At 41.9% G+C, this 24,069-nt stretch overlaps 1 protein-coding gene across 4 annotated transcripts in view; it reads right to left on the reverse strand.

Moving 5' to 3' along the window:
- LOC140186350 (astrotactin-2-like) overlaps positions 1–24,069 on the reverse strand; it is a 1,795,681-nt gene that overhangs the window by 925,058 nt on the left and 846,554 nt on the right. For all 4 annotated transcript variants that reach the window (XM_072240512.1, XM_072240511.1, XM_072240510.1 and 1 more), the window contains one exon: positions 19,636–19,803. In XM_072240512.1, coding sequence (XP_072096613.1) covers positions 19,636–19,803 — 168 coding nt within the window. The remainder of the gene's footprint in view (positions 1–19,635; positions 19,804–24,069) is intronic.

The raw sequence follows: 24,069 nt of genomic DNA on the forward strand, positions 1-24,069 counted from the left end.
GATGGGAACCAGTGCAGAGATACAGAGGGGTGTAAAGTGAGGGTAGAAGCAAAAAGTACTAAGGAGAAAAGTAAAAGTGGCAGGCCGACAAATCCAGGGCAAGCATCAAAAAGGGCCACTTTTCAACATAATTGTATAAGGGCTAAGAGAGTTGTATAAGAGCACCTGAAGGCTTTGTGTGTCAATGCAAGGAGCATTCGTAATAAGCTGGATGAATTGAAAGTGCAGATTGTTATTAATGATTATGATATAGTTGGGATCTCAGAGACATGGCTCCAGGGTGACCAAGGATGGGAGCTCAACGTTCAGGGATATTCAATATTCAGGAGGGATAGACATGAAGGAAGGGGAGGTGGGGTGGCGTTGCTGGTTAAAGAAGAGATTAACGCAATAGAAAAGAAGGACATAAGCCGGGAAGATGTGGAATCGATATGGGTAGAGCTGCGTAACACTAAAGGGCAGAAGACGCTGGTGGGAGTTGTGTACAGGCCACCTAACAGTAGTAGTGAGGTCGGAGATGGTATTAAACAGGAAATTAGAAATGTGTGCAATAAAGGAACAGCAGTTATAATGGGTGACTTCAATCTACATGTAGATTGGGTGAACCAAATTGGTAAAGGTGCTGAGGAAGAGGATTTCTTGGAATGTATGCGGGATGGTTTTTTGAACCAACATGTCGAGGAACCAACTAGAGAGCAGGCTATTCTGGACTGGGTTTTGAGCAATGAGGAAGGGTTAATTAGCAATCTTGTCGTGAGAGGCCCCTTGGGTAACAGTGACCATAATATGGTGGAATTCTTCATTAAGATGGAGAGTGACATAGTTAATTCAGAAACAAAGGTTCTGAACTTAAAGAGGGGTAACTTTGAAGGTATGAGACGTGAATTAGCTAAGATAGACTGGCAAATGACACTTAAAGGATTGACGGTGGATATGCAATGGCAAGCATTTAAAGGTTGCATGGATGAACTACAACAATTGTTCATCCCAGTGTGGCAAAAGAATAAATCAAGGAAGGTAGTGCACCCGTGGCTGACAAGAGAAATTAGGGATAGTATCAATTCCAAAGAAGAAGCATACAAATTAGCCAGAGAAAGTGGCTCACCTGAGGACTGGGAGAAATTCAGAGTTCAGCAGAGGAGGACAAAGGGCTTAATTAGGAAGGGGAAAAAAGATTATGAGAGAAAACTGGCAGGGAACATAAAAACTGACTGTAAAAGCTTTTATAGATATGTAAAAAGGAAAAGACTGGTAAAGACAAATGTAGGTCCCCTACAGACAGAAACAGGTGAATTGATTATGGGGAGCAAGGACATGGCAGACCAATTGAATAATTACTTTGGTTCTGTCTTCACTAAGGAGGACATAAATAATCTTCCAGAAATAGCAGGGGACAGAGGGTCCAGTGAGATGGAGGAACTGAGTGAAATACATGTTAGTATGTGGTGTTAGGTAAATTGAAGGGATTGAAGGCAGATAAATCCCCAGGGCCAGATGGTCTGCATCCTAGAGTGCTTAAGGAAGTAGCCCAAGAAATAGTGGATGCATTAGTGATAATTTTTCAAAACCCTTTAGATTCTGGACTAGTTCCTGAGGATTGGAGGGTGGCTAATGTAACCCCACTTTTTAAAAAAGGAGGGAGAGAGAAACCGGGGAATTATAGACCGGTTAGCCTAACGTCGGTGGTGGGGCAACTGCTGGAGTCAGTTATCAAAGATGTGATAACAGCACATTTGGAAAGCGGTGAAATCATCGGACAAAGTCAGCATGGATTTGTGAAAGGAAAATCATGTCTGACGAATCTCACAGAATTTTTTGAGGATGTAACTAGTAGAGTGGATAGGGGAGAACCAGTGGATGTGGTACATTTGGATTTTCAAAAGGCTTTTGACAAGGTCCCACACAGGAGATTAGTGTGCAAACTTAAAGCACATGGTATTGGGGGTAAGGTATTGATGTGGATGGAGAATTGGTTAGCAGACAGGAAGCAAAGAGTGGGAATAAATGGGACCTTTTCAGAATGGCAGGCGGTGACTAGTGGGGTACTGCAAGGCTCAGTGCTGGGACCCCAGTTGTTTACAATATATATTAATGACTTGGATGAGGGAATTAAATGCAGCATCTCCAAGTTTGCGGATGACACGAAGCTGGGTGGCAGTGTTAGCTGTGAGGAGGATGCTAAGAGGATGCAGGGTGACTTGGATAGGTTGGGTGAGTGGGCAAATTCATGGCAGATACAATTTAATGTGGATAAATGTGAAGTTATCCACTTTGGTGGCAAAAATAGGAAAACAGATTATTATCTGAATGATGGCCGATTAGGAAAAGGGGAGGTGCAACGAGACCTGGGTGTCATTATACACCAGTCATTGAAAGTGGGCATGCAGGTACAGCAGGCGGTGAAAAAGGCGAATGGTATGCTGGCATTTATAGCGAGAGGATTCGAGTACAGGAGCAGGGAGGTACTACTGCAGTTGTACAAGGCCTTGGTGAGACCACACCTGGAGTATTGTGTGCAGTTTTGGTCCCCTAATCTGAGGAAAGACATCCTTGCCATAGAGGGAGTACAAAGAAGGTTCACCAGATTGATTCCTGGGATGGCAGGACTTTCATATGAAGAAAGACTGGATGAACTGGGCTTGTACTCGTTGGAATTTAGAAGATTGAGGGGGGATCTGATTGAAATGTATAAAATCCTAAAGGGATTGGACAGGCTAGATGCAGGAAGATTGTTCCCGATGCTGGGGAAGTCCAGAACAAGGAGCCACAGTTTGAGGATAAAAGGGAAGCCTTTTAGGACCGAGATTAGGAAAAACTTCTTCACACAGAGAGTGGTGAATCTGTGGAATTCTCTGCCACAGGAAACAGTAGAGGCCAGTTCATTGGCTATATTTAAGAGGGAGTTAGATATGGCCCTTGTGGCTACGGGGATCAGGGGGTATGGAGGGAAGGCTGGGGCGGGGTTCTGAGTTGAATGATCAGCCATGATCATAATAAATGGCGGTGCAGGCTCGAAGGGCCGAATGGCCTACTCCTGCACCTATTTTCTATGTTTCTATGTTTCTATAACTTCCTTACATCAGGGAGAAAATCACTGGTGACAATGACCAGGATGTAAAAGGGCCAGGTGATCACTGGTAACTTGATGGATACGGCTTCGCTTTACTCGTGAGTCCATCATTCAAGTCAACTGGGTGAACCTGCAACATGAAAGGCAGAAACTAGATGCTGAAGTTATTGGACAGAGCTAGACAGAAACTAGTCCCGGTGAACAATCCCATGTTGGAACCTGTAGAACTGGAAGACAAGGTAGAGAATGAATGTGCAAAAGGTGGAATCAAGGCAAGTGTAACTTTTTTACAAAAGCATGAAAGTTCTCCTCAGTCGAATACGTTGTTTGCTGAGCTAACCATGGATCGTCTCCTGAGATGCCCTGCCGCATCACAGTACAGGACACTAGATTTGGCAACACCGCCCCAGTACAAAGCAGAAGCAGTGAGCTGTGCAGAGAACTGGGAGCAGACCTGGAAGGACATAACAAAGAGGAAGATGATTTTGTTTTCTGTGTGAATCAGGCAATAGGGAAATTAGAATCCTATTCAATGTCCCATCTTCTGGCAGCTGCCATCGGGCAGAAGGTACAGAAGCCTGCACAATCCTCATCAGTACCTCAGTATATAAACACCATGACCACGTTTTTGATCTAATTGTGCTTTTTTGAAAAATTATGTGTAATTTATACTTATTTTATATTTTTATTCTGAATTCTAGTTATCTAAAGGTATGTTCTGGGACTGCCGTTGCAAGCAAGTTTCTCATTGCACCTATACATACATGTACTTGTGCACATGATAATCAACTTGACCTTGATTTAGTGCACAGGAAATCAATCGGATATCTGTTGGTTCTCTTTCGACAGGCTTAACCCAGTATAATCCTAACGTTCTGGTGCATAATGCCACAGCCCTAAAATCATGTCATTGTAATACCCAATGAAGAATATAAAGCCCTCATCTGACCAAAAATAGATTTTATGCATAGGAAGCATCATATAAAGCATCGATTTCTTGAACTTCTGGTAATGCCCCATCCTTCACCATTCCTCATTCGTTTCCCTCTCTCATCTTATTTGCTTACCTGCCCATCACCTCCCTCTGGTGCTCCTCCCAATTTTCTTTCTCCCATGGCCTTCTGTCCTCTCCTATCACATTCCCCCTTCTCCAGCCGCTGTATATCTTTCACCAATCAACTTCCCAGCTCTTTACTTCACCCCTCCCCCTTTCTCAGTTTCACCTATCGCCTTGTGCTTTTTCTTCCTCTTTCCCCACCTTCTTTCTTTGACTCCTCATCTTTTTTTTTTCTCTCCAGACCAGATGAAGGGTCTCGGCCTGAAATGTCAACTGTACTCTTTTCCGTCAATGCTGCCTGGCCTGCTGAGTTCCTCCAGCATTTTGCGTGTGTTGATCATATAAAGCACACTGTCTATCAATAAACCTTTGTATAAAGACAACTTTTCTTGTTGACTTGCATCACCTTAAAATATTCCCCTATTGCTCCACTCAGCTGCAAAGCTACAGAAGTCTGTCACCCAGATATAAGATGTAAGCTGCAGGAGATGTGCTGTTTCTTATAGCTTCATACCCAAGACCAAATTCAATCAGGATTCCATTGGGATCTTCAGATATTCAGCTGAAACCATGTCCAAAATGAAAATTGATCCATGAAACAAAATCAGTTATAATGCATACCAATAGATAGCTCAGTATTAATGATGTGCTGTAAACAAACATAAGCTTTGAAGTTTAAAAAGAATCATAAAACTGCAGGTGGCAAAATATATGTGGAATAATTAGCATTTCCTCACAGCAAGCTTAAACAACAGTGATATGGAATGATTGAGCAAGGAATAATGGTCTACAAACATTTTTAGATCACCTATCCATTGACTGGCAGCAGGGCGGGGTGAAGATATGTCCCTATCAAAAGAGGAGCAAGATGTCCCTTCCCTCCACTAGCTTGCAGGTCACCCTTGAGCAAGATGTAGCACCTGCTTAGCCCCCACCGATCAGGGACATGTGAAGCCAAGGGGAGCAGGTTGAGGATGGCTGTATAAGCAGCTGGGGCAAATCACAAGTCCTGGTTATGCGACCACTAATGCCAGGCAGACAATCTCTGAAGAGTACTGATAATGTCTGGGACCACCCGTCCAGAAGAACGCAATGGCAAACCACTTCTGCAGAGGAATTTGCCAAGAAAAAATATGGTCATGGAAAGACCACGATTGTCTGGGTCATACAACACAGCACATAATGAAAGAACAATTTAAGTAGCACTCAAGGGCAAATTCATAATACTATCTTTTATGGTAATTATTCTCATTATCAGTGACTTTGACCAAGTCTAACACTGTTACCTACAACTGGAAAGCAAACGGGAACGGTTGGCTACAAACAGTGCAGGAGGCGACAGACAGGAAGTCAATGTCTGTCAATTCACTACAATACCCAACTCCAACTGTGATCTTTCTGTCTGTGACCTCCTGTACTGTTGTTATAAATAAGGCCCTGTGCAAGCTTAAGGAAAAATATCTCATCTTCCTTTTGGGCACACAGGAGACATGAGACAGTACTAAATGCTGGAATATGGAGCAAAGGAAAATCTACCAAAATAATTCAATGGGCTCAGCAGCATCTGTGGGAGGGATGAGTGCTAATGTAGAGTTTTGACCCAAAATATCAACAATTTCTTGCCTCTCATGGACACTGCTTGACCTTTTGGGCATGTTGACGCATGGAGGACTCAATAATGAATTTTCCAATGTAGTGATACTCTTTGTAATCTGAAGTGGCCATTTCCTGTTTTCTTTTTTGGCTCCTTTGTCTTTTCTCCTACTGCCCAGTCTGCAGAGCACATCATTTAATCTTAGCTGCTACTTAACTGCCACAATAACTCTTTGGGCCTCAACCTTTCAGAAATTCTCTTTGTTCTATCCATCCACTCCCAACTTCATTGCTACTTAAATTAACTTGTTTTTTCTCTTTCCCAGTATAGGGTCCTAAATCCGAAACTGTTCTTTCCACAGATGCTGCCTGACCTTCTGTGGTTCTGTATTTTGTTTCTTTTTCATATTTCAAGCAGACAAGGGGATATAATTTTCATTTTCCGTAAACATGGTACGGCTCTAGGGAATACAGGTCGACCTTCACTAATCTGACTACCTGTAATCCGGTACCTTCGAGAATCCGGCACTGATTATGCTTAATGTGATCCTTCTGTAATTTGGCATTTTCACTAATCCGGCACTCCTCAGGTCTCAATGGTGCCGGATTAGTGAAGGTCGACCTGTATTAAGCAACTTGGTGTATAAGTCCAAAGATCTCTGAAGCCACCAGATTGGTTAAACAAAGCGGATGAGAAAGCATGCAGGATACTTGCCTTCATTAGCTGTGGCACTGAATATAAGGGCAAGGAAATTATGTTACAAATCTGTACAACATTGACTCGGCCATATTAGGATGACTGTGTGTAATCACCACACTGTATGAAAGAGAAGATTGCACTGGAGGGGTTGCAGAGGGGATCCACTCAGATGTTGCCTGCAGTAGAGCATTTCATCTATTAGGAGAGACTGAATGGGTTGGGTTTGTGTTTTTTAAGAGTGCAGAAGCCTGACGCGTGGGGATATTTGACTAAAATAAGCAATATTATGAAGGGACATTGAGAAATCTTCCTCAAGAAGACCCTGATCCCAGTTTGTATTCTTTTTCTTTTTTTCTCTCCTCTCCCTCTCTCCCCTTGCCCCCCCCTCCGTTGATCCTTGGGTCGGGGAGTGGTGGTAAGTTGTTGTTCTCCACTCTCATTGTTGCAGAAGTGATTTCTGTCTGAGATACCAAAGTGCTGAGTTATGGACTCTAGATCAAGGTCTCTTTGGGAGGTGGGGAGTTTTTGCTATTGCTTGCATGGCTGGGGGAGGGGATTTGTGCTTCTGCTGGGGCAAGTGGGGGGAGGGGAACGGTCGATGAGACTGCTGCTGCTTGTACATGGGAGGGGGAGGGGAGCTTTGGGGATCTGATGTTTCTGACATCCATTCTTCAGGGTTTCTTGTTTTGTGAGTGTCTCTGAACAGTAAGAATTTCAGGTTGTATACTGCATACATTCTATGAAATTAAAACGAACACTTTGAATCTGTAACTCAACACTTAAGAGGGTGTAGATGGGTACATTAACATTTTTAAAAAGTTTTGAAGTGAGCACAAGGGTAATGTATAGAAGAGAGTCTGAGTTCTAGTAAAGGTAATGGTACAGTAAACTGTTGATCTTAAGCATAGACATGCTGTTCTGAAGGACCTGTCTCCATTCAATATGACTATGACTCTAAACTGTTGAGGCTTCTATAATTACATCTGTGAACTGTTATAGCCACACACTTCCCTGCAAGAATTATAAGCCCTTCCAGTAGCTGGGGTTATTATTGCAAGCTCAGTCAAAAAGCACAAGATTAGCACAAAATCCGTTGATGGAACAAATTTTATGTGCACTCATTATGAAATTAAACAGGCATCATCTTAGCGTGCTTTGTTATTCTGATGTCCATTTTCCAGCCTTACCAATTTAGCACCTGAAATATTTTGTAATGATGCCATCACTGAAGCAATGCGACATTAAATTCTCCCATCCCCTAACCCCCTGCAGTTCCACTGTCAGTGGCAGACACCGCCCACATGCTCATGTGGACCACACACACACTTAGCTGAAAACAGTTACATGAAGGCAATTAATTATAATCATATGGCAACATAATTGTCTTGTTAAAAAAAATCAAGTTCAAGTTTGGTAGTCAGTCAACCATACAGGAATGCCCATGACTACACCTGAATGAAACAGTGCTACTCTGGGGCTAAGGTTCAAAACACAGTACCAGCTGTCACACACAGCTCAAGGCACATAAAGCACACTTAAGGGCCCAAGCACATGTAAGATATCAATAAGAATAGATTTTTTCATCTATTTTCCTATGGAATTTCCCTTCACAGCAAAAAAGAAAGAAAGAGAGTATTTTGTGATGTCCTTACAAAACTTGCCCCACCAGCAGTGTTGCCATTATTTGTTCATTACTGTTTGATTTGTACTGAGTGGTTTGCATAGCCCATTCAGAAAGTAAGGAAGTGTCTCCATATCATTTAAAAAATTATTTTATTAAGATGCAGCACAGAATAGGCTCTTCCAGCCCTTCGAGCCACGCCACCCAGCAATCCCCTGATTTAACCCTAGCCGAACCAGGGGACAATTTACAATTAACCAACAAACCAGTACATCTTTGGTGTTTTGGAGGATACCAAAGCACCCGGAGAAAACCCACATGGTCATAGGGAGAACATACAAACTCCTTACAGACAACCACAGAAATTGAACCCCAGGTCACGGACTATAAAGCACTGTGCTAACCACTACACTACTGTGCCACCCCATTAGTGTAGCCCAAACAGATACTCTTGAAAGTCCTGCAATCTTACAACTTATTAGTCATGATGATTGTACTTTCAGGATAGATTTATAAATATTTTCAAATTTTGTTACAGAATGGGGAATGTGGAATCTTATCTTCCCCACCCCACTGACAGTGAACAAGTTATATTGTCAGCTAAAGAGACAGAGTTCAAAATACTGAAAGACAAAGTGCTAGAAATAATCGGGAAATCTCCAAGGAACTGTGTAAAAAAGAAACAGGATTCTGATGAAGAAATAAAAATGTTCTTTGCTTTTTCCTTTTACCATCGATGGCATCTGAATTACTGAGTATTTGCTGCTTCTCTATTTTTATTTTGGACGTTCAACAGCTGTGATATTTTGCTTTCAGATTGTTGGTCAGTTTCAACTGCAATAGTGATAATGGATTTTCAACCACATAGAAGCTTCTGCCCCTGCAGAAACAGCTATACATTTTGTGTCGGGTAAGTGACCTGAGCAGTCAAAAACTATATATGCAAAGAATGCACATCAGCATTGTAGCAATCCTCTTTAAGCAACCCTGTTAAGTATCCGTAGGGTTCATATCTTCTGTGGACTGTCACTTTAAAATGTCGGGAGAATGAGACTGACTTTTGGACACTGTTTGAACTGCTCCAGAGAGAAAGAGAGAGAGGTGGAGTTATGTGATGGACCATCGTGTTATGGTTTCTCTGCGGCATGTTTACTTTTTACAAGGACAGTTACAGACACAGAGAAACACATGCTCAGAGTCAAGATGGATTCGGTCAATGGAAGACACCAGTGAGTCGGTCGCTGGTTTAAAATTTCAGTAGCACAAAGGGGGTGAGTTGAGATCGATCCTGAGTATTGATAAATGACTCTCACAAGTTTTCTGCAACTAGAACGAATTTGCAGGAAGAGGGGAGAGGAAGGTTTGAAACAGAAGAAACCTAGAGACAAAGAGGTCAGTGTTTGGACTCTCTCCTTAGTAGCCCATGAGGGTGAGTTTGAGTTCCATTAGAATACGAAGGTGTGACTGTCACGTAGTTAATCCACAGAAGTGGGTTCTCTGGTGAGGGGAAAACCTTTGTCTGGGTGTGGTAGTTCACTGAAGAAAGGCATCCCTGTGGCAAATCACTGTTGGAGCTATTTCATATGTCGTGGAATTGGATAAGTAGCTATCACGCTGTGTGTTTGGGGGTAACCTTGTGGAATCTACCGGTGTGTCGACCCTTGCCTGGGTGGTGGTTCCCTTGAAGAGGGTCCCCATTGTGATCAGCTACTGTTGGTGATAATCCATACGTGGATTCTGTTGGAGTACCCTGTAGCCACCACTTTGGGATGACCCGTAGCTGAATTCAGGTGTGGCACCACTTGTGTTGAAAGGATATTCGTTGAAGATCACTGTTGGTGATACTTTATGTGTGGAGTGAGACACACATGGTTTCGGACACTGGTTGAGCCTTTGTGTGCCCACAGAAGGGTGGGTTTTTGCAGATCAATTGGGAGAATCAATCAATGGCTCTCGCAGTGTGTAAAGGGGTGACCGGTGGGAAGTTATCAGTGTGTCCAACCTTTGCTTGGGTCGATAACTTTACCACAGAAGACGGTCTCCTTCTTGTGGTCACATTCAGTGACTTCAAAGGTTTTCGGAGGACAATGGAGGATCGACGGCATTGGCTTACCTGGAGAACTAAACCCCTCTCTTTCTTTCCTCAATTCTACTCAACTAAATATCACGAACTGAACTGACTTTGCTTACCTACTATCGTAAGACTGTAACCCTTACCACCTAAGCTTGAAGAAGTTGGGTTTTATATTTCCACACTTATATATGCATGAACTTTGCTAACCTGTTTGATTTATCTGATTTTTATATTAACGTATTGCGTAGTTACTAATAAAATAGCTTTGGTTAACAGCAATACCAGACTCTAGGTGTTTTTCCATTTCTGCTGGTTCTTTAACCCGTTATGGGATACTTAACAATCCCACAGACTTAGAGGAAGATGTCAGCTTCGATGAGAACACCACAGGAGCACGTTTAACTGCTAAATTTTGAAGAATTATTTCACACCGGTGCTCTGATTTATAATAGATTCTAATTGGCTAACACTTTGCTGTTCACATGCTGATGAGATAATTGTTGTTCCTTGTATTTTGTTTGAAGTCTTTTGTTAAAAATCTCAACCACGTTCTGCTAAGTAGTTCTGAATGGGTTACCTGCGTCCTTCAGACTGAATAAATACCATTAATCATATAAGTTAAAATGAAAAGAAAAGGTAAAAATAGGAAATGCAGTGAGTATCTGATGTCTCTGTCAACAGTACCATTATTTTAAACAAACATGCACATGCTAACGTATTTAAAATTCCTCAATCAAATCGTATTACATGCAGAGCTCTATCACACATCATGACAAGTGGAAAACAAATAGCATCATTAAAATGTATCGGAATGTTAAGTATGACTCAGAATAAAATAAATATAAGTTTGCAGAGATGATGTATGAATTGCAGTCTTTATTCAGCCACAGAAAAGGAGTGGGGGGAGGGCAAGTCATTCATGCTCGCAGGCATCATCAGTTATTACTTTCCCAGTATCATCAATTAAAACCAGGTGCCATCCTTCATGCATGCACTGTCAAGGAATTCCATTCCTTCGACTAATAAAGTTTGTGTCTTGTGTGAAGTATGTTCTCATTTTGCAGGGATAGCTTTGAATTCTGTTCTATCAGATTCTAATCTTCCCTGTTTTATGCCTCCACTGCAAGCAGGAATTGGGGGGCCTCGTTCACTGGATGGATGCAGGGATGGGAAGCAGAGATAACAGCCAGTTGTCACTCATCAGCTGAAACTTAGAAAGGATACGTTTAAAAGAAAGAGGAGGTGTGAGGTAGAAAACCCATTTGTAACTGGTACAGATTATTCATTTCAAGGATATATTGACAATATTCTGTGGTGGATTCTTATTCCAGCGCTCTCTTCTGGCATTACTCTCAGGGACAATGATACGCCATGAGACAGTCTTGACCTTATTCGCCAGTAGAAGATATTGCAATCTAGCTCCATCCTGCCTTCAAATCCACAGGTGCAGACAAGAAACGACTGGGAGATGTGGACAAACAAATAGCTATGCACAGGAAACAGGATGTGGAATTACATCCAGCTACCCACATGAGATCATTTAATTCAGTGCGCTCACTACTGAAATGAAGTTTCATGCAAGGACTTGGAGAAAAAAATGATGCTGGGACGAGATATACTGAGGTTGCTGAGCTGATGTTCAGGGACCAGATGAATAACTACTAACTTTATTTTCCAGTTATTAAATCACAAGTTGTCTCTGCACTGAGTGTTTTACTAAGTTGAGAGTCAACCTCGCTGCTGTGGGTCTGAAGTCATAAACAACACTGACCCTTCACACATACTGATGTGTATACATCTAAGAGCCATTGATAGCGGTCGGTGGCAGTCTCTTCCTCCTCCCTTTCCAGAGGGCCGAAGCAATTTCTCACCTCCACTGTGTACTGGGCTTGAAGAATAGGTTGTGAGGAGAATGCCTTCCAGTCCATCTTCTCCTTGGGACCTGTGGCTTTGGGTTGTCGCAGGCTCAGTCTCACTTGCATTGACACTACTCTGTGTTCAGAACTGACCGAGTTGAAGGTGCTGTAGGCTTCTGTGTTGCTCACACAATTACGCCATTTTGTTCTTACGAGGATGTAATCAAGCTGTTTCCTGTAGATGGAGGCTCTGTTTTCGTATGTCCACAGTTTACCAGCTCGCTTCTTGAATTGTGTGTTGGCAGCAATGAGACTATGTTCCTTTATTATGATGATTATGATGATTTGCTCATTAAGTGAAACTCATTTCTATTGATTTAAGTGCATTACTTCATAATAATCCTTGTAAAATGTATGTTCCCATTAAACACACTCTCTGTCTCTAACCCCCAAGTGTCCAGAAAATGTGCTATTTTCAGACTTTTCAATGCAAACAGCTGTGGAAATGTCAAGCTCATGAACCAGATGGAGTACGAGCAAACGATTATAATGCTTCCAATCAACACAGGGTTGGCATTTTCTTTAGAAAGGCCATTATATTATGCTGGTGAAAAATTTGATAAAATCAGGTAAGATATTGCATGATAATGGAAATTAAAATTTCCTTGTCCCTCAGAATCCAATTTACCTTTAATTAAAGAAGCATTTGGAGCCGACTAAATTTCATTAACTCATTTCAATTTGACATTTCAGCAGATTGTGTTAACCCTATGATAAACAAGGCTTTCAGACTACTCAAAATAAAAGGGGGCTTGAATTTCATTTTTAGATGCCTTTCAGCCTGTGGGTAGTCCAGGTGCCAACCTCGTGCACTCATCATCATCAACGGGACCTAAACTACCATATGGTCAGGTCACATTTGAATTTCATTGGTGAGCTCCATCTATGAGTCATAGTCAAGCAGCATGGAAATAGGCCTTAGGCCACTGAGTCCATACCGACAGACAACCACCTATCGACATCAATTCCTTTATTATTCTCACCAGCTCCTCCAGATTCAAACACTCACTTACACACTGGGGAAAGGTTGTAGCCAATTATCCTACTAACCAGCAGCCTACAATATACTCGACAGGCATGACCCACCCTTTCTTGTTTCTATGTTTTATCTCCAGTGGAATGACTATCCCCTTTCTGTGATGTTCTGTGATGTGAATGTATAAAAACAGTACCCTGAGCAAACTCAGATAGTTCACAGGGTAAAGTGCAGAGTCCACACAGACAGTGCAGATGGTTATGGTTGAACCCAGGTCTCTGATGCTATGACACAGCAGCTCTGCTAATTGTGCTGCTGATACACCCTTGAGTTATGAGTGTGTTTGTATCTTTCTCTCTCTAGAAGTATTTATTGAGATTTGGCAACTGTACATGACAGCTAACTTTGTAAGTAACTCTGTAAGTGTATCAGCAAAGCAGATACGGATTAAGTGAGTGACACAAGTGGACCTTCTTACTCATTTTCGGAGACAGGTATGCTCAAAGGCCAGGAAAATAAATGCCATCAATTCTTCTGCCAGGATATGAGAGCTTTATGCAAGGTTCAACAACGAGGAGGAGGATGGTAGCAGCTGTAACAGTTTGTGGTTGGGGTGACTTGAGTTCCCAGAGAACATTTGGGTCCTTTTTACAAACCTGTCTTTGTAAATGTCCTGATTAGTGGGAAGTTCACATCTACAGATGTGCTGGGCTGTCCACACCACTCTCTGCAGAGTCATGCAATTGAGGGAAATACAGTTGCCATAGCAGGCAGTGATGCAGCCTGTCAGGATGCTCTCAATTGTGCCCCTGTAGAAAGTTCTTAGGATTTGAAACTTCTTCAACTGTCTGAGGTAAAAGAGGTGCTGCTGTGTCTTTTACACCACACAGCCGGTATGTACAGACTATGTCAGATCCTCGGTGATGTTTATGTCAAGGAACTTAAAGCTGTTCACCCTCTCAACCCCAGATCCATTGATGTCAACAGGGGTTACCCCGTCTCCATTCCTCCCGTAATCCACAACCAGCTGCCTTGTTTTTTATGACATTGAGGGAGAGGTTGTTTTCTTGACACCATTGTGTCAGGGTGATGACTTCTCTGTAGGCTGCCTCATTATTATTTGAGATTAGGCCAATCAGTGTAGTATCTTCAGCAAATTTAATTAGCGGATTGGAGCTGTGGATGGCGACACAGTCACGAGTATACAGAGAGTATAGGAGGGGGCTTAAAACACAGTCCTGGGGGACTCCTGTGTTGAAGGTCCAAGGGACAGAGGTGAGGGAGCCCACTCTTACCACCTGCCGGTGATCTGACAGGAAGAACAGGATCCAGCTACACAAAGCAGGGAGAAGGTTGAGGTCTCTGAGCTTCTTGTCGAGCCTGGAGGGAACTATGGTGTTTAACATTGAACTGCAATCCAAGAACAGCATTCTCACATAAGCATCCTTCTTCTCCAGATATGTAAGGATGGTGTGTAGAGCTGTGGCTATTGCATCATCTGTCGATCGGTTGTGTCGGTTGGCAAACTGTAGGGGGTCCAGTGTGGGTGGCAGCAAGCTGCAGATGTAGTCCTTGACCAGCCTCTCAAAGCATTTACTTATTATTGGGGTGAATGTGACAAGACACCAGTCGTTCAGACATGTTACCTTGGTCTTTTTAGGTACAGGAACAATGGTGGATAATTTGAGGCAGGAGGTTACTCTACACTGGGAGAGGGAGAGATTAAAAATGCCTACAATGTCACGTACCCTGTGACGAGTTAAAGAACCAGTAAAAATAGAAAACACTTTGGAGTCTGGTATTGCTATTAACTAATACCACTTATTAGTAACTACGCAATACAGTAATATAAATTCAGATATATCAAACAGGTTTGTAAAGATTATATGTATATAAGTGTGGAAATATAGAAACCAAGCTTCTTCAAGCCTAGGGGTAAATGGATACAGTCTTACGGTGTTGAGTAAAGTTCAGTTCAGTTCGTGGTATTGAGTTGAGTAGTGATGGAGATAGAGAGAGGTGTTTAGTTCTTCAGTCGATCTTCCCGTTGTCCTCCGAAATCCTTCAGCAGTCACCGAATGTGACCACAACAAGGGGATCATTTTCTGTGATGAAATTATCAACCCAGGCGAGGGTTGGACACACGGATAACTTCCCAGTGGTCACACCTTTTTCACACTGCGAGAGCCACTGATCGATTCTCCTAATCGATTCTCCAAAAACCCACCTTTCTGTGGGTACAACAAAGCTCGCCCAGTGTCCAAAATCATGTGTCTGTGTGTTTACCAGCCGACCTTCTATTTATCTCACCATGCTGAACACCAGCAGTCCATCAAGTAGCATTCTCTCTGTGTAGGAACACAGAAGCTGGCAGTGTCCTTGCAAAAGTGTAAACACGCTGCAGAGAAACCATAACACCATCTCAAAGCAGTCTTTGCCTCTCTCTGTCTTAATAACAAGGTGTTTGAGTTGTACAACTCTCTCCCTCTCTTTTTAAAAGCACAGTTCATAGGGATAAGTCAGGATCCCATCACAATAAACACACCTGCCAGTTGTGCTGTGCACACTCTGAGTACCTGCCCTGGGATGCCATCTGGTCCCGCAGCCTTGCGACTGTCCACCTACTGGAAACACCTGCATACTTTGGCCTCAGAGATAACCAAAGCTGCAGGTCTCTTATATGGCTATCCTCAGGGTTTCAGTGCTGGCAACATCAAATCCAGCGTAAAAGAGAGAGAGGCAGTGATGTTAGAAATTCCACTGTGTTCAATTTTGAAGTCTGCGATGGTGTGCAGACCTTGCCATAAGCTGCGTGTGCTGTTGGTGGAGAGTTGCATCTGGATCTTGTCCCTGTATTGTTGTTTCACTGCCTTGATGACCTTGTGCAGATTGTAGCTGCATCTCTTGAGTTCCTGTTGGTTACCAACAATGCAAGCTCTGAGTCGTGCAGTAAGTGCTGCTCACACGGGAATGTTGATCCAGGGCTTCTGGTTTGGATAGACCCTGACCAATTTCTAGGGGACAACATCTTCGGTGCACCTCCGGATGAAATTTGTGACCCGTTCCTTGAACTCGGAGATATCCTCGTCATGGAAGACATTCCAGTTGACATCATCAAAGCAGTCCTGTAGCATGGAGACCGACTGATCGACCAACAGTGGATGGTTTTAACTATGGCCGCCTTTTGTTTCAGCTTATATCTGTACCTTAGCAGCAGAAAGATGAAGTAGTGATCTGATTTTCCAAACAGCGGGCGAAGGAGCGCTTTGCAAGCACTGCCGAAGGGAGAGTAGCAATGGTCGAGTATGATATCTCCCCATGAGCTCACCTGGATGTGTTGACAAAACTTCGGAGAGACTTTATTCAGTGACACTCTATTAAAGTCCCCGACAACAATGAAGGCAGGCTCTGGGTGTGCAGTCTCCAGGGTGCTGATGGTCTTGTACAGTTCCTTGAGAACCAGGTCAGTATCAGCCTGCAGTGGAATATACACAGCTGTGATATTAACAGCTAGAAAGGTCTACACAGCAGCACCAGGTACTCCAGATCCCGGGAACAAAAGGATTTGAGGGCATGCATGTTCCAGGGGTCACTCCAGGCACTATTGACCCTGAAGCATACCCCACTTCCTCATTCTTCCCACAGAGGTTTTTTGACCTGACTGCCCAGAACAGGGAGAACCCAGAGGGCTCAATGGCGTGATCCGGTATCTCCTCCATCATCCAGATCTCCATGAAGCACAAAGCATTACATTACTTTGTTTCCCACTGATAGGAGATTCTGGCTCTCAGTTCACACAGCTTATTGGCCAGGGACTGAACGTTAGTCAGGAGCATGCTTGGGAGCGGTAGCCGATTAGCAGACTGTCTCAACCTCACCAGGATGTCTGCCCTTCTCCCTTGCCTTCAACGCCGCTTCCGAGGTAGTAGTGGTGTAGTAGATGAGCTGCCCATTGATCACGCAAGCAGGGGTTCCCAGTGTAGAAAAGGCAGTACGTAGTGGGTAGGTGCCATCTTCCTGATGTTCAGTAGAGTCAGACTATTCTATCTGTTGTGACTATCAGCTACTTGAACAAGAAATGTGAAGGAAATCACAGAAATTAACAGTACACTATAAGGTTGGAATGGAGCTCTTTCCATCATTCCAGAGAAATTGATTCAGCCCTCTATTATATGCTAATCCATTCCCTGTCCCCAGCATAACTCTGTGCTCTAGATAATATGTCGTAGAGAGCTTAAGGTAAAGGAACCCTTAAGAGACAGTGATCATAATGAGATAGAACTCAACCCTGCAGTTTGAGGGGAATAAGCTAAAATCAGATGTATCAGTATTATAGTGGAGTAAAAGTAACTACAGAAGCATGAGAGGAACTGGCCAAAGTTGATTGGAAGAGCGGAGTAGCAGGGATGACAGTAATGTAGCAGTAACTGGAGTTACTGGGAGCAATTCCGAAGTTACATGATTGATTCATCCCCGGGCAGAAGAAGCATTCTAAAGAGAGGATGAGACAGAGACTGCTTTAAAGCAAAAGGAAAGGCAGACAAAATAGCTAAAAACAGTGGGAAGCTTGAGGAGTAGGAAGCTTTTAAAAAACAACAGAAGGCAGCTACAAAAGCAATAAGGAAACCAATAATAAATTACGAAGGTAACCTAGGGAATAATAGAAAAGAGGATCACCTGGACTATAGCAATACCTATGTCAGGCTGCTGTTTACTCAATACATCTCTGTGTTCAATACAATCATACCCTTAGTTCTAATCAACAAGTTCTAAACCCTAGGTCTTTCAACCTTCACCTTCAACTGGATCCTTGATTTCCTCAGCCTTTGCCTGATATATTTCTTGCAATTCTTTGAGGAAATAACAGGTAGAATAGACAAAGGAGAATCAGTGGATGTTGTGTACTTAGATTTTCAGAAAGTCTTTGACAAGGTGCTACATATGAGATTCTAAACAAGATAGGAAACCACATGGTATTACAGGAAAGATGCTAGCATGGACCAAAAATTGGCTGACAAGCAGAAGGCAAAGAATGGGAATAAAGGGGCCTTTTCTGTTGGGCATCTGGTGACTAGTGGTGTTCTGCAGGGCTCTGTTGGATTGACTGCTTTTCATAGTACATGTTAGCGATCTGGATGACGGATTTGATGGCTTTGAAGCCACATTTGTGGATAATGCAAAGGTAGGTGGAGGGTCAGGTAGTATTGAGGAAGCAGGGAGTCTGAAAAAGAACTTGAACAGATTGGGAGAATGAGCAAACAAGTGACGGATGCTATTCAGTGCAAGCAAGTGCATGGTCATACACATTGATAGAATGAATCAAGGTATAGAATATTTTTTAAATGGAGAGTAAATTCAGAAATCAAAAGTGCAAATGAAATGGGAGTCCTAATGCAGGATTCACTAAAATTTAACTTGAAGTAAAGAAGGCAAATACAATGTTAGCAATTGATTTTGAGAATATAAATCCAGTATGTAATGCTGAGCCTTCATAAGGCATTGGTCAGACCACATTTGGAGTATTGTGAGCAGTTTTGTGCCCCATATCTAACAAACAATGTGGCTGGCATTGGAGAGAGTGCAGAGGAGGTTTATGAGAATGATCACAGAAGGAAAGGGTTAACGTATGAGGAGATTTTGATGGCTCTAGGCCTGTATTCACTGGAATTTAGAAGAATGGGGTCAAGGAAGAGAATGGAGGGAGATCTCATTGAAATCTACTAAATATCAAAAGGTGTGGCTAGAACAGACATGGACAATAATCCAAATTACATAAAAAATAGCCATGAAGTAATTAGCAAATTGTCAACTGATGCATAAGCATCATCTGAGAAACCTGCAAGTATTCCCTGCCTCCTGTTTGAAAATCTTCCTGGAATCTCTTGTATTATCTTAGGGATGGAATATTTAGCAAGGCCACAATCTCTTGGTACTGTACTGGAATACAGTTGGGATTTGTGTGTTCAAATTTCTGGAGTTAGATTTCAACTGGTACTTGATTTGGCAGCAAAAATTGAATTAAGGTAAATGCCTCTAATTTGGTCAAACATCTGTACATTTAAAAAAAATCAGACATGAATTACACATTCCTCTGAACTGAACTAGAGAGAGGCTTTTTCGGTTCTTGGGTCTGAGAGCTGTGCAATTCTCGAGATACAATATGATCTTCATGTAAGTGTTCAGCAAAACCATGACCCTTTAAAAAAGTTGTTTATAGCATAAGTTTCCAAAGTTCTCTTCTATGAGATGAGGATTGAAATTAATAACTAAAAACATTTTTGAGCAAGAAAAACACAGAATTAAAACCAGATCTACATTTGCTTGATAAAGCTTCACTCTTCATGGAATACTCTTGAAAGCACTGTTTTGCAAAATCTTGTTTGTTTTAATGGACACTCTCAACCTGAAGGCATTAATTTTATCATCTAAACTGCAATGGAAATTGTCTGAGGATGAATAAACTGAGGACGTTTTCCTTTCTATATTTAGAACCTACATTGGGTCTAACTGAAATAATTGCTAAAATAAACTCCAAAAATAGAATTAAAGTGAATAAACAAATAAAGATTTGCATAAATTCCTTGGGTGACAATCTCAGAAGCCAAAAACTCAAGAATTCACAACTTACCAGTTTCTTCATCACAGAGATGTTCACAAGGCTCCAGTGTCTTTTGCCCACAAAGGTCTCTTGTCCATGCAGATGTGGAGTTGATTTGGTAAAACAGTGATAATTTGGCAGGATTCAACCAGTCTGAAACATCCAGAAAGCTTCCCTCACTGACAACAAAGCTGCTCCCTGAACAATGCAAAAATTGAAAGTTAAATCCATTGGAGTGACATCCATTCAACCAGTTTTTATTTTCTTTTTAATTGAAACACATGCTCAAATCATCTCAAATAGCCACAACTGATAAGATCATAAGAAATAAGAGTAGAATTATGCCATTTGGCCCATTGAGACTATGCCATCATTTCATTACGGCTAATCCATGTTCCTTCTCAGCCCCAATCTCCCTCATTCTTCCTGTATCGAATCAAATATCGCTGTGATGATTGTACATTCTAGTATCAATTGTTTGGCGACAATAAAGTATAAAGTATCCCTTCATGCCCTTTCTAATCCAGAATCTACCATCCTCTGCCTTAAATATATCCAAATGACTTGATCTCTACAGCTGCCTGTGACAACAAATTCCAGATTCACTACACTCTGGCTAAAGAAATTCCTCCTCAACTGTGTTCTAAAAGGACACCCCTCTATTCTGAGGCTGTGTCCTCTGGTCTCAGACTCCCCCAGCTAAGGAAACATCCTCTCCATGTCCATTCTACCGAGGTTTTTCAAAATTCAATAGGTTTCAATGAGGTCACCCTTCACTCCATGACAGACAAAGATGCACAGAAATACTTTTCCCCTCAAGCAGTAAGATTCCAGCTTCTTTTTTGTTTTCATGGCTCTTTTGTATTGCTACTCACTAATGATGATGAGGTCATCATTTGAGCTCATGGTGAAACAATGAGGAAGAGGTGAGTGTCATGAACAAATGTACCTTAAAAAAGGCAATCAATTAAGTTAGCTGATACTACAATATATCAAAAGCCATACCATATGGTCCACACAGCTCTCAAACATACACTCACTTTTGAGCAAGTTATATTAATTCTTTTTCAGATTTTTTTTGGAATAATGCAAGCAATCCAATGGGAGAAATCACTGTTTTACTGACAGCTGCTACTGAGTGACTGGGAAAGAAGAAAAATTATGAAGTAAAACAAATAAAACATTTGCTTTTTCCAAAAGCTAATAAAACAAATAATTGAAGAACGAAAAGTATTCACTGCATTTCTATGAAATATCTTTATGTACCATTTTCATAAGGATGAGAATTAATTTACTTCAAATAGATAGCATCCCTGTTTAAATAATATGTTAATCTTTTCTTCACCATCACCATTTCTTTCTTAAAACAAAGTCTGCACAAAATCCAGTAAACAGCCAACTTACTCCAGGGAATACTTTAATTCAAAAAGCTGTCAATAATTTTTTGATGATGCAGATATGAAAAAGAAAAAGATTTTGAAAGTGCTTGGGCTGGTGAATAATTACAACAAACAATTGGCAGATTTTATTTTTAATATTGGAGAATAACAAATCCAGTATGTAAGGTTTTTTCACAAATTATTTATGATAGTCATTTGTACTTTACTCAATGTAAGACATTATTATTAAGACAAATTTAAACAATCACATTTTTCTTTCAAAAATGACTGAATCTTGTTGTTTCTTTCTCCATCTCCTCAGAATGAAGAACATTTTACTAACCACAGGGATTAAGACACACATTGAGCAAAATTTCTGATGGAAGATAGTTGACATTTCAAGACAATGTTTGCTAAGAACACACTGAAATATATTGCTTTCATTGCTGCATCTTAACAACCTTGGCATAAAAATGGAAAATATAATTGGAATAAAATTGCTTAAACATTGTGCTTCTGTGGGTCAGAAATGGTCTGATATTCATTTCCTTCTAGAATATGATTACAAATCACCACACTTTCGTAAGGCACTTAATGTTTATGCACACATCTTTCATGAGTGAGATATCCTCTACTTCTGCCACTCTTGGCAATCAGTCAATTAACTTAAATCTTTTTGATTCACAAGAAACATATCTACTTCAACCCTGAGTGATACACTAACACCATACATGCCCCACCTCAGCTGCTTCTCTTAGGATATTAGCAAGATTTTTCAACATTTTAAAAATTTATTCCATTCATCAAGATGACCATCACGTTGATTTTGTTGTCCCTATTTACAAGTCAGATCCTTATGATGGTCCTGCTTTTGTTTGCCCAATTCAAATTTAGACCAATTTTAAATGACTGTCACTGTCAGTGAAAAGTCCCAGACAATCCGCCCTCTCACATCTTCCCCTGCATAGCTCTAGTTTTCACAGTGAATTCACAGTAATTTCTGTGACACCAGAGACACGAGTTGCATGCCGCTGGGCATACAAATGCAAGTCCACCCTGTGAGTCATCGACAGTGACGCATCCCTTCCTGCTGGGTCGAATGTCATTTATGCATGGTTGATGCACAGAATGATGTGCTGGCAAGGAAACCACTCCCCCACAACCACCACCACCTTTAAGGCGTAGGCACTCTGTCTGGGGCTGTAGCTGATTTGAGGACGCACATAAAGCTGTGGGGCATGATAACATACTTGGTTGGGTGCTGGGAGACAGAGCAGTTCAGTTAACAGCGGTTCTAACAGATGTCTTCAACAATTCTCTGGAATTCACTGTCCCCGCAGGCTTCAAGGTAGCTACTATCATCCCGGTGCCCAAGAGGTCAAGAGTAACGTGTTTAAATGACTTCCATCTAGTGACATTGACCTCAATACTAATGAAGCATCTTTCAGTGGCTGGTTATAGATCCCATTAAATTCCATTTTTCTGCTGTACTTTACCCTTTCCAGTTTACTTATTGCTCAAATCAGTCCACTGATGATGCCATAGCCTCTGCCCTCCACTCCGTCTTGTCCCACCTGAAAAATGGTGCATCATACACCGAGGTGTTTAGCTCATGATTTTATAGGATCATTCCTCAGAAACTGTACTCATTGGGTCTCAACAGCCTCACAGGTAGATAAGGTAGTTAAGAAAACTTATGGAGTGTGGCTTACATAAGTCAAGGGATAGAGTTTAAGAGTTGCGGGATAATGATGCAGCTCTATAAAACTCTGTTTAGGCCACACTTGGAGTACTGTGTCCAGTTCCGGTTGCCTCACTATAGGAAGGATGTGGAAGCATTGGAAAGGGTACAGAGGAGATTTACCAGGATGCTGCCTGGTTTAGAGAGTATGCATTATGATCAAGGATTAAGGCTTTAGTCTCTGGAGAGAAGGAGGATGAGAAGAGACATGATAGAGGTATACAAGATATTAAGAGGAATAGATAGAGTGGACAGCCAGCACCTCTTCCCCAGGCACCACTGCTCAATACAAGAGGACATGGCTTTAAGGTAAGGGATGGGAAGTTCAAGGGGGATATTAGAGGAAGGTTTCTAACTCAGAGATTGGTTGGTGCGTGGAATGCACTGCTTGAGTCGGTGGCAGAGGCAGAATCACTAGTGAAATTTAAGAGAATACTAGACAGGTATATGGAGGAATTTATGGTTTTAAGGTGGGGGGTTATATGGGAGGCAGGGTTTAAGGGTCGGCACAAAATTGTGGGCCAAAGGGCCTGTACTGTGCTGTACTGTTCTATGACGTATAGCTCTCATTGTGACTGGATCTTGGACTTCTTGCCAGAAAGACCATGCTGAGTTCATGCTGGCAGCAACATATCTAGCTCCGTCACACTGAGCACCAGGCTGCTTGCTCAGCCCACTGCTGCTCATGCTGGTGATGCATGATTGTTTGACTTAATCTAGCTCAAACCAAGTCATCAAGTTGCTAATAACATGGCAGTAGTTGGCCTCATAACAATAATGATGAGACGGCATAAAGAGAAGAGGCAGAGCGGTTTGTAGAATGCTACAAGCAAAACAACTTGAGTCTCAATGTTGACAAGACCAAAGAGATGATTGTGGACTTCAGGAGGGTGCAGACCGACCACTTCTCACTGCACATAAACAGCTCCTCCATGTACAGAGTTAGGAGTACCAAGTTTCTGGGAGCGTATATAATAACAATACCACCTCTTTAGTCAAGAAAGCACAGCACTGTCTCCACTTCTTGAGGAGATTGAGATGAGCGAAGCTCCCGTGCACACCCAATTCTAACCAATATATACAGGGGTACCATCGAGAATGTCCTGATGAGCTGCACCACTATCTTGCATGGGAATTGCAAGGCATCTGTCCACAAGGCCATACAAAATATTATGAGGACCACTAAGAGGATCATTGGGGTCTCTCTTCCACATATTGAGATATTTATCAGGAGTGCTGCATACACAGGGCCCTAGGATTGTCAAGGGTCCCTCCCATCCATCCCACAATTTATTTGACTCCCTACTATCAGGCAGAAGGAACCATAGCATTACATAAAGGATT

Source organism: Mobula birostris, chromosome 22 (assembly GCF_030028105.1).
Source record: "Mobula birostris isolate sMobBir1 chromosome 22, sMobBir1.hap1, whole genome shotgun sequence".
In the NCBI taxonomy this organism is placed as follows: Eukaryota; Metazoa; Chordata; class Chondrichthyes; order Myliobatiformes; family Myliobatidae; genus Mobula; species Mobula birostris.